The sequence below is a fragment of the Dermochelys coriacea genome, chromosome 2 (genome assembly GCF_009764565.3).
Source record: "Dermochelys coriacea isolate rDerCor1 chromosome 2, rDerCor1.pri.v4, whole genome shotgun sequence".
NCBI classification, from domain to species: domain Eukaryota; kingdom Metazoa; phylum Chordata; order Testudines; family Dermochelyidae; genus Dermochelys; species Dermochelys coriacea.
This window is the reverse complement of record NC_050069.1, coordinates 102,311,269-102,329,236: the sequence shown is the minus strand read 5'-3', so window position 1 is coordinate 102,329,236 and position 17,968 is coordinate 102,311,269. Positions and strand designations below refer to the sequence as shown.

General features: G+C 36.3%; 1 protein-coding gene across 4 annotated transcripts in view; it reads right to left on the bottom strand.

The window, feature by feature from the left end:
• ZNF407 (zinc finger protein 407) overlaps positions 1-17,968 on the bottom strand; it is a 471,531-nt gene that overhangs the window by 28,248 nt on the left and 425,315 nt on the right. Inside the window, exon 9 of one of the 4 annotated variants that reach the window (XM_043508197.1) lies at positions 14,825-14,871. The exons of the other annotated variants lie outside the window; for them this stretch is intronic. Within the exon in view, the coding sequence (XP_043364132.1) occupies positions 14,840-14,871 (32 nt within the window). The 3' untranslated portion in view covers positions 14,825-14,839. Of the gene's footprint in view, positions 1-14,824; positions 14,872-17,968 lie in introns of those variants that run through there. 4 annotated transcript variants of the gene reach the window in all.

The window sequence follows — 17,968 nt, the reverse complement described above, 5'->3', positions numbered from 1 at the left end:
CTGCACCTTCAGTCAAGCTGCATTGAATCACTTTACTCTATGTTTTGTTTCTGAATTGTTTGGCTGGATGATGGGGGGTATTTTGTAATGAAAAAGGTGCAAGAGTGACAGAAGGCCATTTCTTTAAACTAGAAGACAACTAGTATATGATAGAAGAAAGAATGCCTAGTAATAGAGTGCACTATATGTGGTACAATCCATTGCACAGGTTTAAGTGAGAAATGGCTAGGTCTGATAAGGCAAAGTTTAGAATGAACTGCATTGTTTTACAAAATATGTCATCAGAAAAATGCATTAACTCTAATCAGCCAAAATGGTGTGATTCATTGCTTAATTTCAGAGTACCGGGCTATAAATTATAACAGGCCTGCCACAACTAATTTTTGCAATGGCATACTGGATGAAAAATGAAATGTCCAAGTGGCTACAAGTGAAAACCTTCCATCTTTCTTCCACGGCTGAATATTACTTACTCTAATGATGTATAATAGCCTACAACTACACTTAACCTGTGCATTAAATGGCAGCATAAACTGTTTACCTAGAGTTATGAAGAAGAAAACAGCAAATCAAGCAAAGGAAACTAAAATGTGTACATTAACCTCCCACATGTCAACATAATTGTCCCCTACAGATGATGTATAACAGTGACTCCAAATCATATTTATTTATTTATTTTTGCATTACGGGTTATGCTTCAAGTATCTAAAGTGTCAAAGTATGTGTGATAAATTGATGCCAAAATGTACCTAATTAATAAGTCTGATGATGTTTAGAGTAAAACAGATGCTGGCTATGTTGTTAATGGAACTGCAGCTATTACAAAAATAATTGCATCCTATGTTCCTCAAATATACAGGTATGATTTTAAATGAAATAACATTATAATTTGCCAGACAAAATAAAAACACTTCATACATTCTTCTGGTGAATTTATGTACAAATATGTAACAAGGGATCAAAATAATTAACCAGGTCAACAGCATTAGCAACAAATGTTTGTTAAATAGCATACTTTTGTGGCTTTCACTTATGGTATTTCTTTGCACAAGATTATTACTCTCTCTCCTGCCCCCCTCTCATGTAAACACGTACATGCCAATATGCGTACTGTATATAAACATATGAACAGAATCCAATATTGAGTAAGTTAAAAAAATCCATAATAAAAGCCCAGAAAGTTTCTTACTACGCTGTAAACACTGATTACTAAAAATGTCAGATACACGATATTTCTAGTAGTCAGAATTCTTTATATCAAAGGACATTGATAACTAAATAATGACTATAATACTTTATTCCTATCGTTTTGCTATATGCATAAAATATAATAAAGTTTAAAATCTTTGTCGCCTTTCTTGCAAAACAATTGCTTATTGCTTTGTTTCTTTTAAAGATGACATATCCGAGGGGAATCAATTGACAGAAAAACTGAAGGTAGAAAATTCTATCCTTTTGAAGCAAGTTTTGGAGAATCTGATTAGGTCTCATGCTGCAATACTAGGTATTCCATTTTTGCCAAAGGGCCAGCTATTATTATTAACATCATTTGTCTGAATCATTACTCTGCACCTTGGTTCAGCAAACACTATGAAGATGGCATGGTAATAAATGACCGCAGGAGTCTTTCCTGCTTCGGCCTGTTTTTATCTGCCACCTCTCTACCGTCAGCTCCATCTTTCTGAACCTCTCTGAATCCCCAAAAGGGACGGGGCGTCTATTTGTTTTCCACTAGGTTACCACTCTGTCTATTGTTGTTTGCACTAAAGGGTACGAATTCAATTCATTCTTGTGACATAAAAGCACTGATACAGTAAATTTTTTGCCCAAGAGAAAACACAAACAAAGTTGCTGAATATGGGCTAAGATGTGAAGCACGAGTATGTACGTGAAGGAGCTTCCTGAGACAGTCTTACTTACTGAATACTGTTTTTTCCCCAGCACAGACTAGACAATCACATATACTATTTTAAACTCTATTAACCTTTCCAAATTGGTACTTAGCGGAGAACAGTGATTGTGTAGGAGGGGTTATGTAGTACAACCTACCATAGCAGAACACACCTAAGTGTAAGCAGGGGAGGAAGCAAGAGATTGGAAGGTAAAATAGCCAATCAATGGCTTCAAGATTAAGAAGCCAACTACTTCTGGAATAAAGGAATTTAGTTAGGTTGATAGACTAGAAAGATGATAAAAAGAAACAACCAAGACCTTTAAAAGCATTAAAAAAGGAGCACTAGGATGAGAGAGAATGACAGGGCATCAGGTAAATTTATTTCTCAGCATGTTGAATTTCCCACTAATTATTTTAATTGTCTTTTTTTTTTTTTTACTGAATATGAGAAAAATAATTAGCCTGTAATCTAAACAAAATCATCAAAACTGGACAGACTGGACACTATTCTGCTCCTCCAGCTTGCATTACTGAGATTTTTTTTTTGCACAATAAAAACCAAAACACTAAGTGGTGTAATGAATCTTTCTCTTTTAAATGACAAAAAATGAGTATTTTTCTTCCTAGCAGAAAGAAATAAAGTAAAAAAATATTATACAAAGCAGATCCTAAGATATCTCAATTCCAAATACTTAGTCTAAGGGCTTGTCCACAGAGCACAACACCACGCAGTAGATGCGTGTGCATTCTAAAGCACACCAACATGTTGTGCACTAACTGGCCTGTGTAACACCCTGCCAGTGTATACTAAAAGTTCCCTGAAGCACTATGTTAATGTACACTAGGAAGCTTTCAGTGCATACCAGCAGAGTCTACACGGGCCAATTAGTGCACAATACATTGGGATGCATTAGAATTCGCACCCATCTACTGCACATTGCTGTGCTGTGTAGACCAGTGGTTCTCAAACTAGGGCCACCGCTTGTTCAGGAAAAGCCCCTGGTGGGCCGGGCCAGTTTGTTTACCTGCCGCGTCCGCAGGTTCGGCCGATCACGGCTCCCACTGGCCTTCCTTACAGGTTTTCCAGGTAAGGCTTGACAAAACCCTAGCTGGGATGATTTAGTTGGGGATTGATCCTGCTTTGAGCAGGGGACTAGATGACCTCCTGATGTCCCTTCCAACCCTGATATTCTATGATTATGTTTCATCATTTAAAAGAAAAAAATTCGCTACACCACTTACTGTTTTATTTTGCAAAAAAAAAATCTATCTCAGTAATGCAGACAATATGGAAGATCAGAACAGTATCCATAACTTGTCCAGTTTTGATTGAAATCACACCCCCCTAATGCACATTGCCACGCCACAGACAAGCCATAAGACTTTCATCCAATGGTAATACTTAATGAGGGTAATATTAGAAACTCTATTCAAAAAAGTAAATATCGATGTCCCAATCACTGTAAACACTTCATGCTTTGGGGAAATTAAGTTATGTAAATGCAGTTATGAAGCATTCTTAGCATGAGCTTTTCATTGCCAAGGGCAACAGATACGAGGCTAAAAAAGAGCCGAACTCGGTAAAACTCATATAGTATAGCCAAATACTTCCCTACTTCTAGTACAAATCTTACAAAACAATAAATGAAAAAAAAAGAAAAGAAACCCCTTCCCAAATGTGAAATCCTATAACCGTTCACAATTCCTGGAACATTACCTTGTGTACAACTTTCTTCCTTATAAATATGTGCTACATTACTGCCAGAAGTTAAGAAGTTATTACTTGAAAATCGCTGGCTAATCTAGCTTGTGCTAAGATGGATTTTTAATGAAAGTTTAATGAATGATAAATACTTGTTTCTTGATAAATGTTTAATTATGCCAATAATTACCAACTGCTGAAAACTACTGTTGTGTTAATAATGGCATTTTAGTACACAAGCAGTTTCATGAGTCATGGTGCTGTTAAAGATCAGAATTCCATCTGTCTAATGCAAACTAGCAAAACAAAAGGAAAGTCTAATTAATATTTTGATAAATTTTCCCCGCACACTTTAAAAGTGATGTCCTTCTGTGAAAAATTAAATCTACTAAATCTGCTTTGGGATGAGAAGTAGTACACAGTCTCAGAGCAAAGATATTATTATTATTTGTACATATGAACCTGTGAAAACTAGAAGAAAAAAAATGAACTAAAACCAGATACAACATATGTGACCATGCTGTCTATTTGCAGACAGCTAGCTCACTTGTGAGTAGTGAGGACATTACATTCACTGGAAGCATTAGAAATCATTTCTAAAATACATAATCACCCTCTCCTTTTTTTGTATTGCTTGTTGCAATTGTCTGAAAGACTACTACTTTCTTATCCCACCAACCCTAGCAATTGCAACCCTCACCTCTTGCAATATCTTACCATTTTGGAGCCTAATGATGTATTTACATAGGTGGAAGAGAGTATTCTTGTTGTGGTAGTGCAACCAAAGGCACCTGTGGGAATTACGGCTCCATTGTATTAGACACCATACAAATACAGAAAAGAAATTAACACAACTGTAGAGTATAGTAGCACACAGAGAAGGGAGAATACAACCTTCTGCTTAGAAGAATTATGGGAGTTTTGGGGAGTTTCGACCACTTGTTTATTCTGGGATGTTTTTTCTCCCAAATTTAAATATATTCAACATTCCTTATGCTCAAGACACTTGCTGGTTCTGCCACTCATAGATGGCTGCACATGAGTGAAGTGATTCTTATAGTTTAGTGCTAAATGTCACTTGCTTTACCAATGTGACTAATCCAACTGATTTTCAGTAGTAAGGCCAGCAGCATCAGTTTGTAAAGGGCTTTAGGATTCTTTAGGATGAAATGTGCTATAGGCCTGATCCAAAGCCATTGACTTCAGTGGGCTTTAAATCAGGTACTATATGAATATAAGGTGTTATGGATCAGATCCTCAGCTGGTGTAAAGCAAAGTAGCAGCTCTGACTTCAGTGGAGCTATTGCAATTTATGCCAGTTGAGGATCCGGTACGTACAGGTATCAATAGGACACAAATGCAAATTACCTTCACTTGTGAAAACAAAAAATTAGTGTGGCCACACTATTCTTATTGGTAAACTGTGAGACAAGATACAAAACATTTTTTTAATGTGTTAGGTGAACATTCTATTTCTACTACTGGAAAATTAGTTTTATTCATATGCCAGCTGATTCAGTGCCATACCTTATATTAGAATATTTAAAAGGAGAGATTGATGCAAAATGATTTTCAAATACAATATTTTTCTTGGGACATTCCTTTTTAAAAACTGTTAAAATTTCTATATAATTGGACATGGTTATAAGCCCTGTCTTACAACTGGAGGGACAGTTATAACTAAGACTTCACTACAAAATATGTTGTATGCAGTAATCCTGCATAGATAGTGGAATGGACTAGGTGAATTAATATGTTGTTGTAATTTCTAACATCTATGAGTCAGCGATGCAAATATTTATCTGCATAAATAGAATGCACTTTTTTTTTACTTAACATCATTCATATGTTATTCTCACGGTTCATCAGAAAAATAGAATTTATTGAGAGACTTTATCCTTAATTTATATATCTTGTTGAGCTGTTGGCTTCTGAAACTATTTCTTGTTACTACAAGAGAGGTTGCATGACATCTTGAAGTAACTGTCCATTATACTCATGCAGGTTACACAAAAAGGCAATATACCATATAAACAGGCAATAAACAAATGCTGAAGCAAGCAAACATAGGTATAGACTATGAGAGCATTTAAGAAAAGGAACCACTTTTTACCGTAGGGAGAAAGAGATGCTGCCATGGATTACTAAAGTATGTTAGCGTATGCATGGCATCCACAATGCAGAACAAATGTCTGTGAAGTGAAAGAGAAAACAAACTCCATGTTCACAAATGGATGGTGGCTAATAGCACTTCTTCCAAGGGATTACCTCAGGAGAGCGAAGAACAAATCCAAGGGCATTATAAAGCATATTTTGACAATTTTTCTAAAGTTACACTGTAGCACGTTACAGCCCCGAGGTTAAAAAAATTACCTTGATTGTACAATAATGTTCAACAGCCTTAGCTATAGCCTTTTATGATACTATAACACAATGCTCTATAATTTGGATAATTCAAGGACCATACATTTATAGCTATCACTCACTGATGACTAATAAATGCTGGATAGCATATAAATATATATCATATTAATAATATGTATTATCCATTCCATATATATTTATTTATATATGCATATTAATATGTATTAAGCACAAATATTGTAACAGTGATATAGCCTAAACTGTCCTATATCATAATCCCAGTTAGGGAAGTAACTTCATGGACCAGTACCTGGAATGCTAGTATCCAAAACAAAGATAAGGAAGGAGCAGAACAATAAGTTAGGGAACTGGGACAACTGATGGGTTGGATTACAGTGACACGTAAAGAGATGTGTACCTTGTAAAATCATACAAATAATACCAGCTGAAATGTGCAATGTGGGGAGCAAACCTTCTGTGTAAGACGAATATACAGGGCAGCTCCTCTCAGAGCCTGGTATGATGTAGAACCTTTTACCTGTACCATATTAATAAACCTGACAGTGTTTATTTGGTCTCCTAAATATAGTTCATAACAAACTGAAGTGTGGTCAAGCAATTGACTATACAATTTATCAACACCTCCTAACCATTCATGATTCTAAGTAGTTGAAGATGTGAGGTTTAATGGTGGGTCTGTGGGGAAAAGATAGGATAGGTCCTAAACAGGTGAAGGAGAAGATGTGGATCTTTTTGTGGTAGAAAGAAGAGCTGTGAAGCTTGCAGATTTCATATGAAACTAGTGAACGTTATAGGGGGTCCCTCTAGGATGAGAAAACAGACAGTTGCAAATGCCTTCAAACGTAGTTCATTGGCTTTGGCTTGTAATACCTGAAATGCAGGGGTGCTGGAACTAGGGGTGCAGCAGCACCTCCTGGTTTAAAGTGGTTTCCATTATAGACAGGGTTTACAGTTTTGTTCAATGGCTCTCAGCACTCCCACTATAAAAACTGTTCCAACGGCACAGCTGAAATATACTACTGAAATGGGTGGCAGATAAAAATCAAGTAATTCTTTAGTGAATAAAAGTCTCAGCAAATCATAAGTATATGAATAAAAAATGTTAGTCTCATAGTTCAAATGTTTTCATCCTTTGCATTATTAGCTAAATCATTACCTAAATATGCAGCTATAGAAAGTCCACTGAACACTGTAGGACTGATTCACCATTCCGTTATACTGGTTTTACCCAAGTGTGACACTGGTGTCATAGAGTGGAGAATCAGACCCTGTAAATGGCATGCCAAAGAGTAATAATGCTTTTGATTTCAAGGAAATTCACGCACTCTGGGTATAATGATTGAACAGACTGTAAACACTATTCTGATCTTCCATACAGCTGGCATAATCTTTTTAGCTATGAAGAATGCTCACACGTAGTTGATATTAGAAACTCCATTCACAAAAGGAAATCATACAATGCAACTTCCAATGACCAAAACCCCCATTGTCTCATCAAATCCTTCTAAAGACGCATAATATTCTGTGAGGCCAACAACTTAAAAGAAAACTGTCCAAATCCAGAATGCGATGAAATAACTAGTTAAAATAAAGCCTTCCTCTGGTCCTCCTAGTGTTTTGTCTTACTGTGTTTATTATCTAGAATGCAAATTCTCTGGGGCAGGGGCATTTGATAATCATATCTTGTACATACATCATTGGCTCTTTTAATAAATTGTATTCTCATTATAATGAATTGTATTCTCATTATTGTATTATAATAAATAATAAGAAAAATAAAACAATGACTATAACTATTTATATTGCAAAACATTGTATGTAGATTGCAAACTCAAGGAAACAATTTCCTACTATGCTGAACGCTCTTTTTAACCTATGTATAGTGAACACTCTTACAATGAAACTTCTCTTTGACCTCATATTCACTAAGGAATTTTGGAGAACCTCCCACCGATGGTAGCAATGGGGAGCAAGGAGCACTACTGTAGACTGCCTGCTGGCAATTTTTCCACCATGTTGTAGACAACATGGTGGTAAAAATGATTGTGTCCTGTCTACAGTTGTGTTCCCACTGCTGCTAGAACTGGAAGAGCTGTGCTGGTGGTAGCTGAGCGGTGGAAGATTGCCCATAGACCCAGCCTTATATTAAAGATTCACTCCATTTATGAGTAATGTTATTATTCTATAATATGATAGCTCCACTATGATAATCTTCTCAGAATGCATTAATTATCATCCATCAGACAAGTATCAAAAGCTGCATATTTAGGGGATTGTCATTTCTCACCCAACTCCTGCTACAGCTAAATTGGGGAGAAGCAAACTTGGAGGAAGGATAAAGAAGAATCACTGACTCCTGGTTTTGCCATAGCTGTTCCCTGCTGGAAATGATATATGACCTTTCACAAGATTCCCACCCATGCACACAAGTGCCGCCGAAACTACAAAGGGTAACCACTGCTATAATTTCTGGGTTTAAATGCATGTGTGGGGAGATTCTTTAATACAGACCCTCTCATTTTATAGTGAAACTCTGTTTATAATTATTTGGGAAAGAAAAAAAGTATTCCTTATAAGAGGGTTCCATTGAACACTGCACACATACCGTCACAATACCCATAGAATATAGGCCTTTATTCCACAAATTGGGGGCATTTCAAACCTTTACTCTGCAGTATTGAACTGTGTTAGAATTGTTTAAATTATTGCTTTAAGAGCAGGGGATGGGAGATTCTCTGGTCCTGCTTGAAGTCTAGAGGGCTTTGTGCAAAGTGTGTGAGCAGTCAGTTTTGGAAAAATGCCAGCTTAAAGCAAGGTGGAGTGAGTTGTGCCTTTCTGACCTTGGGAGCAGCCTGTTTTCTCCATCTATGTTTTTAGGTGCCTGTGTGTAATCATTTTGAAAGCTAAGTAATAAAGTAATATTATGCTGCAATCTTCCAGCAAGAGCATTTATATGTTTATCTAACTTTTCTGTGTGTGCTGTGAACATAACAATTACTTATATTTACTTTCTACTACAGTGGTTTTCAACCTTTCCATACTACTGCATCCCTGATGTCCAAGCCCTGCTGGTCAGGACTGAAGCATGTAACTTAGTTTGGTAGGGCCCTGGACAATTGCCCTGCTTGCCACCCCCTAGCACTGGCCCGGCACTTGCAACCTCCCTAAACCCATCTCGTGACCCCCACCGGGAGGTTGCAACCCCAATGTTGAGAAACGCTGATCTAGATGAGTTGAGTATCCCTTGGAAGTATCCCTGCACACCCCCAAGGGTATGTTTACCCCTGGCTGAGAACCACTGTTCTACTACATCTGTTGCTATCAATCTATAGCTATCAATTGGTTGATAGATATACACACAGAAATTAAAAGTATGAGTGGTTATATCAATTGTTTCAATCAATGTGTGTGTATATTGCACTGTCCCTACAGATCTAACACTTGGTCTGTGATATCAGATCTCATAAACTAAGCTAGACTGGTGCTAGTGAATATTTGGATGTGATACCTCCAAGGCAGAATCAAATGCTGCAGGAAATGGTCCTGGTGAATCTATAACAGGACTCTTTCCACTGTATCTGTCTCTGAGTCTGTACTGAAAGGAGTAAATGTTTATACCATAGTCGTGGCCAAAATTCCCACTGTGCTAGTCGCTGTACAAACACAGAAAAGACACAAAACCTGCTCTGAAGGGCTTACAGTCTAATGTGATAACGAGAGTAAAGTAATAGTTAAGAAAGCACAGTGTTAGAGAGCACTGTACAGCTGGAAATGGAGTGTAGTTTTCCAGATGAGACACTTTTGGCAGGTCCTCATAGCATTTGTTGCTTAAATAAAGGTCTCTTGGTCAAATTCCAATTTGTATAGCTAAATTCTGCTTATCTGGGTTTTCCCTAAAGTTTAAACTAGATATAGCATCAGTCATGTAGCACCGCTGTGCTCTGTTAAACAGCTTCTATGTTTCATCTCAGAGGTGGCTGCTTTTCAGTGGTGGGTGAACAGCCTTCTGGCTGTACTGGTAGTTTATAAGGTACTTCAAAATCCTTTGAGATGAAAAGTGCTATGTAAAATATTAAAATATTATAGCGGATTTGGGATTATAGAATTAATTTAGAAAGATAAACTGCAAAACATAGTACTTGTTTTTTTCTGGATGAGACTAGTAATATTTATCACAAAGCACCCATGGAGCCTGAGCCAATCAGATTGCTTAACTAGCTTAAAATACTCAGACCTCATCTTTGTACAGAGTTAATAGTGGACATACCCATTATCGCTCAGGTGGGAAGAGATTCTGTATTTTTATTATTTTTAATTTAGTTCGGTTATTTTTGTAAAAATGTTGGGACATCTGTGGGTGCTTTATAATATATTAACACATGCACCTCACTGTCTCCTTTCTTAACAGTATGTTGTCACATTTGCAGTTTGGGCAAGACAGAATTGCTCATCTTCCCCTCACAGCCCATCTGGTTTCTCCCAAGCTGCTCAGGCGACAACAAGCTACAGAAAAGCAATGTTATCAGGAGCACATAGCATATATATATATATATATAAAACATATTGCAGCATGTTTTGTCATTTACAATGCATCATAAAAAGTTACATTGCATCTGACCAACAACATGATGTAATGTAAAATGACATGACTACATGAAACAACACAGCATTACTCAAAAATCTGAATTTCAAGAAATAAGCACAATGGGGTCAATTAATTTTTTTACAATACTTTAAATTCTGACAGAAATGAAGTCAGAAAAAATGCAGGAAGATTAAGAGGTTAAATGCTTAATTTTGTGGTGTTTAGTCATTTTTTAAGGAAAAATCAAATTGGAGTAAATAATGCGTTATGAAATCTGTATTGTATATCATTATCTATAATATTAAACAAAGCATAAGAAATAATATTAATTACTTTCAGAGCATGCATAGTGTAGCTGACTCTTTTCATGTTTTACATACAGTACAATAATCAAGTTATGAAAAAAAGAGTGGGTTTTTAAAGATTATTGTCTTTTGGTTTTGTTTTGATTTTTAATGGTAAGAGTACAAAGTAGAGCACTCTGTTCATTCCACAGATCTGCTTCTTAAGAATCAACATGGTGCACACCATGTGAACTGTCACATTAATAACCCTATGCTGATATTCAAATTTTCTGTCTTAAGCTAAAGAAAGATTGAATACCCTGCTGTTGTGTGGCCAAGATTGAAGAGGTGTCTCACTGACATTGTTCAAAGTTTATGAAAATATATGAATGCTCAAATGTCATTGGCTTTGCAACTCCAACAGACTGTGGTTTTATGAGAAATCAGTCTTTTAATCAAAATGATTGAATACCTTAAGGTCGAATCCAAAGATATCAGTTAATATCTAGAAACGTGCTATTTCTGCAAATTTTGCCACACCGTACATATTGTGGTGCATTTTAAAGTGTTAATTTGTGCATTCCATATTGAAAATTGATCTTGAATTTTATCTTTTTGTCAAGCAAAAACATATGGTTACAAGCTCTATGCATTTTATGTGACGGCTGTTGAAGCTGTCACATGTGCAAACTTGATAACCGATGTGACACATACGCAAATAATTTGCTTGTTTAGTAACAATTCAAAGATTCATTATTCATGCAAAAACACATTTTTTTAAAATGATCAGATGGAACTAGTCTTCATTTTGCACAATCTAGTCTCATTGGTGTGCAAACAAAGATAAAATAAAGCTGGGAACTAAGTGGTATTAAAACAAATCCAAGAATATGGGTATTTTCAGATAATTATTGAACCAGATGGTGTTTTTTTGTTAATTCTGCCATCAGCCTGAGAACTTGATGTCTTACATCTGCACTTGATAAAATAAATTTTGCCACTGACATTATTTCAGTTTTCTTAAAATATTTCAATCAGTTTTACACCAAGATTTGCAAACATCTGCCACAGTACATGGCTGTAAAATGAAATTATTTGAAAGAATTCCATTAAGAAAATGCTATTTATCCCAAACAATTTTAAATGTATCACCCCTGTTGCTAAACCTTCTGAACTATTATTGCATGTGAATTAAAAAACAAACATACCAACATAGTTATACCTTAAAATTTGACAAAGGGAACCTATATAAAAAGTCAGTAAAGGGTTTCTGGTTCATTTGGGATGCCATCTTGGAATTTCACGTTTTAGTTTGCTTTTGTAAGGCTGAAAGATTAAAATGATCTTAGCACAAAATTAAACAAAATCCGCTCCCTCTGCCCCTCCCCCACCATCATCTTGAGATGGGTGACTAAATTACAGAGCTATACTACAGATTAAGTTAAAACAGATGATGGAATATAAAAAGAATAAGCCAGTCATGTTAATTAGAGACTATGTTATCAGCCCTAACAAAATTCGTCATAAACGTTATCACTCAAATATTGTACCTCATAAACATATGTGCTCAGTCACCTATGCACATTTGCCACCTCCATAGGAGTTTTAGATACTTCCTTTCTGTGATCTAAATCACAGTTGTTCTTGAAAACGCAACTGTAGCAGATCATAAAAATGCATAACTGGCTTAATTTCTTCAATGTTATACTTTTACAGAAAAGCCCAAATAAGACCACATTTTCAAGCATGATAATGGATAAACTCCCCCTTTTTGAGTGACTGTCCACTTTGTATTACCAACTGTACCAGAGCAATCATCAGGCTAGTCTCAAATACAATGTATGATTGCATTTTATTAATACTAAATATCATCATAGTGTGCATTTATACATGAATTCTGAAATAGCTGCAGTAAGATCCCAACTATGTTCTTTGTTGGTGAAATTTCATGACCAGGGTTTTACTATGCTAGCTATTTTGTATGGTTAATATGCCTGACCTGCCAGCCCAGTTAAAGTCCTCTGCATTGTCTTCTTCAAGACATAAGGGTTTGATTCCCAATCCTAATCGCTTACTCCCTGGATTGACAGATGGGGGAGTTGCAGACCAGTCTCTGATTTAAGAATGAAAGACCAGTTGACAAAATAACTGGGAGGACAATGGTAGTAACCCTCATTACGAGTTCCCCTCAAGGCCTCTCACCAAGATCTTGATCTTGGATGGGGCAGAAGGGAGTACAGTAAGAAAGAAGACTGGGGTGGGGGGGGGAATCACTCAGTTTGTGATGATCCAGCTCCCCCACCTCCATCATAAATGGGAGCTGTTACTCAACATGCTGTGAAGCAGAAAGTGGTGCTGCATGGTGCTGAAGAGATTTTCTATGAGTGCTCCCTCAGCCTGAAAAATGAGAGTGATGCTGTGAGACTTTAAAGGTGGTCGATATAAAGAGTGAAAACATCAGGTGTGGGACTTTCAACGATCCTCCTGTACAAAGATGCACGGAACATCCTCCTCTCCCCCGTAAAAAAAGCAGAAAATAGCAAGGGCTAAAATATTTAAAATTTATGTTTCTTTTCTGAAGCCAATGGTTTGTTTATTTATTTATTTTTTTAAAACTCTGTTGGTTCCCTGTACAAGCCTGAGGTATGCAAGCTGGATATGAGAGTTATGAATACATGTGTTAAATGCAGTGCATGTATTTTTGAAGTAAACAACACTTACTATGGCTACATGGATGATTTTGAACAGAAATGCAAAGTTATTTTGTAAATGTTAACTGAATACTATTTCAAATACTGGTCCTGTCCATTATCATACAGTTGGCTTAAAAATAAAATAAATAAATAAATAAATAACAAGGCTATGATAAGAAAAAAACATTTTTTCCCCTTTCATAGACTTGGCAAAAACCACAAGTTCATGGCCCGTTCCCTTGCTTACCAGTAGGCAGCACTGAAAGTTATAAAACTAAAACAATTGCTTTCATTTATATCTCTTCCTGATTACTCTGGTAGCTGAAATGACAGAAGAAGTTCAGAATCTGTAAAGCCTGTCACATTATAGAAACATGTCTCTTTAAACTAAATGTGAAATTCCAGTAATTGAAGTGATAAATCTAGTGTTTTTACTGGGGTACTTTTGATGAGAACTATAGTAGTAAATTTGAAATTATTCTCCGCTGTTACATCATGGTAAAAGCCTTTCCATTATCTGTTGTCAGTCACTAGGGATGGGCAAATAACTCGATTGTCAATCTAAACTGTGAAACCTAAAGTTCTGGGAATAATCAATAAAGGAAAAAAAACAAACTCTCTATGATCTTCATATAATTCTTTAGACAACTCTAGGTTGTTTTTCCTCGTTTACTTCTGCATACCTCATTTATTCACAGATATATTGAATATCTTAGAATATTTTATTTTTTAAACTAGTTACATGTCACCTTGTTTTCAAATGGCATATGAGAGTTACATTTCAAAAAGTATAAGCAGCTACATTGTGGTGGTGTCTAAATGAAATTTTATACAAGATACAGACTTAATTAAATTAGCAATAACAACCACCTACATTTTATTATTGATTTTTCAGCCATACTATTTATTGCCTAATATTTCTACTTTAAAGTACATGATATTTTTTGGTCTTTCAGAGATTCAACATCATCTAAGAGGTGGACCAGTAGTATTCTGAACAGGAGCATAAATGAAAAACAAATACTGGGCACCCCACACTGGTTTATAAAATAACTCATTGTGTACAATCTCTTGTCCAAAGCAAAAGCAATTAATCTTACCAACTGTACTGCAAGACAGATACAAAACACTGAAAGCATGGTCTGAGCAAGGGACTTAGTGTTCCATAGCTCTGCCACTGACTTAAAGTATAACCTTGGCTAAATCACTTAACCTCTCTATACCTCATTTTATCCATTTGTACAATAGATTATGGAATGGAAACCTTACCTCTTACAGGGCTGCTAATAGAATTAATTAAAGTTTGTAAAGTGTCAGAGGATCTCTGACTGAAAGGTGACACAGAAATTAAAGAATTACTAGCAGTATTCTTATTTTTGATTACTGAAACAATATGGAACAAATTAGGTTATTGCATTTGTAAACCAATGACTGGAATATTATTGCAGGTGCATTTTCCCATTCAGCTTTAAAAAATAAATTTCAAAACCTTTAGGATAGAGATACGCGTCAGCTACAGAATTTAGACTGAGATCAGACAACCAGCGGTTGGGGTCTCAATCCAAGATCTTTTCCCCTTATTGGCACATAATGGAAATCAATGCCAATTGCGAAATTTGAGTGCAGGTACAGATTCTAAAATCCTCAAAGTTTAGGAGGTTCAAATCCAAGGTTTTCGTTCAGCCCCAACTCCACTTTAGATATTTTATAGAGAAACAACTGTTCACAGTGAGAGAAGAAAATTACTCTTCTAGTTCAGTTTGACCTTTCCATATTAGAATAAGTGAACTAATTATGAAAAAAGTTTTTGAAACTTCAAATACAATGATTCAAAAAGAACCAAAGGAAACATAAAAGAAAAATAACATGTTTAGCAATTTTGGGAGTAACTGCTGAAAATATTAAGGATGCTGAATACATTCATGGATTAAGATTTTAAAGTATTGATTGCTGTGCATCTGAAACAACCTTCTCTCTCTTCTCCTGCACTGTACACTTTTATCTGCCGGGTAGACCCAGATATCTAACAATAAAGTTGCGGCTTGATTAAACCCATGTCAAATGTCTTCTGTCCTTTTTTCGGTATAGCCAGACATTGATTTGTCAATACTGAAACCTTCTATGGAAACACCACTTTTGACAAAATTTAATCTGGAAGATTTAGTGGGACTAAGATGGAATTTCTGGTGAGAGAAAGACAGATCCTCAACCTAGAATATCCAATAGCCTGATGGTTAGGCTTCTGAGCTGGGATGTGACTGACTCGGGTTCAAGTCCTTACTCTTCCTGATATGCACCAGGGACTTGAACCTGGCTTTCCCATATCTCTGGTGCCTGACAATTGGTGCTCCTGTTGGTGCTGTGCCACTTTGTATAAATGAGTAAATATTCGTAGAGACAGATGACTTGTCTTCACGGGGGGCAAGTCGACCTAAGTTACGCTGCTCAAGCTACATGAATAAGGTAGCTGGAGTCGACGTAGCTTAGGTCTATTTAAGGTAGTGTCTTCACTGCACTGCATCGACAGGAGACGCTTTCTGGTTCACCTCCCTTACTCTTCTCAGGGAGCTGGAGTACCAGAGTCGAATGGGGAGCTCTCTGCCATCAATTTAGCGGGTCTTCACTAGACCCACTAAATCAACACCTGCTGCATCGATTGCAGTAATTTTTCACGAAATATAATTCTTGTTTTCCAGTCACCGCCACACACTATGCTTATTCTGCATAATAATATTCTGCAAGAGCAAACACATACAATTTAAAAAATGTTATGCCAGAGAAGCTGGATGCTTGGCCATCTCTGCCTGAGGTCCATATTCCAAAGTTTAACAATTTATGTTTGTGTTTCTTTGGTGCCCCAAAGAAGTAATGCATCCTTAAATCATGATATAGGAGCCATCTTCTTCTCAAGTGAATACACCTGAGCCATAAAAATGTGAACGCCTATTTTTAAATTGTTTTATGGGCACATTTTTTGGGGTCTGTGCGTAAAGGCGCATGAGTTAGGATGGGGAATCAAGGTACAAGACACAACTAATATTTTTTCATGGTGGGAAGAGGATGAAGGAAAGAGGAGTGGTGGAAAGTTGTACTGGGGCTCTCTGTGCTTCCAATTGGATATTTCTTTAAAAGTTCAAAAACTCCCCTCCCCCAACAACTACTCATCACTTAATCAGTATGGAAGTACAAAAGGTCCTGCGGTGAAATATCCAGTCTTCTGTGGTAAAAACAAAAAAAGTTTCCCTTAAACCTTTATTTGAATTTGCATGGAACACACTTCCCTAAAATTGCTCACATGTCTCTGCATCTATTTTTCTTTTTAAATCAGGCATTAAATATGCATCTTGCCTTCCACATAGAAGATCTGCAGCACAGGCAAATTGTGTATTCAATTATAGGCTAAATAAATATAATGAATATTGAGAAATACATAAATAAATTAATAAATAAATAAGCAGACATAGGATCAAATTATTGACAATATACTTGCTCTCTCTCTCCTTTTATTATTACAGTGTATTGTCCTAATACATACTCACTAGATTTTTATAAAGGAAACTGAAAAATCCAGATTGAAATAAAGCTTTTGATTTACATGAAGAGTAACCTGAAAGTAGGGAATTAGGTATTCAACTCCCATTATTGTGTTAATGGTAACAGCATGTCTAAACACCCATGTACCTTGGTAAAACGTACTACATTGTACTTAGTGATATTGAGCTAATTTGCAAAACTATATATCCAAAGGTTTTATTTATTTATAGACATTTCTACAGTGTTCATCACAATAGTATCAGAGCATCTGAGTGTTAAGTTAGATTTATAGAAACACAGAAGAGGTATAATAGGTGGGAAAACTTTATTTTAATGACTATGTGGCCCTCCGAGAAATGATTTGCACTATGTTCTGTATTTGTTCTAAAAATACAGAACAATCTCATTCAATTAATGTTAAATGTTTAGAGCAATAAAATTAAAAAAAAAAGTTAAAATTGCCACAATATCTTTAAATCACTTTGGGTCCTAAACAGTCCATCACTGCCTTTGTTATTGAAGTGACTATGGGAGCTCCATCTGATTCTTTGGGACTCAGTTCTTCGCTGTGCCCAAATTTTGCTTGGAAAAAGGTGGGATCTGATAAGGAGATGATTATGGCTCCCTGATTCTCAGATGCGCAGCCTCGGCATAAATTAAAGCTGTAGGGTGGTAGTTTAAAATTATGCAACCAGCATAAGCTCTTACACAGCCATGGATCAGGCAAAGCAGAGCCTCTGACATTTCCCACTCTATTTTCACCCTTAACATGCTTCTTGCCCTTCCCTTCCTGACATTCCCTTCCCAATACATGATAAGCCCAGTTGTCCCCTCTGTATTGCTATGGCTTCATGTATATTAGAGAACGTGCATCAGAGTAACTAAAATTGA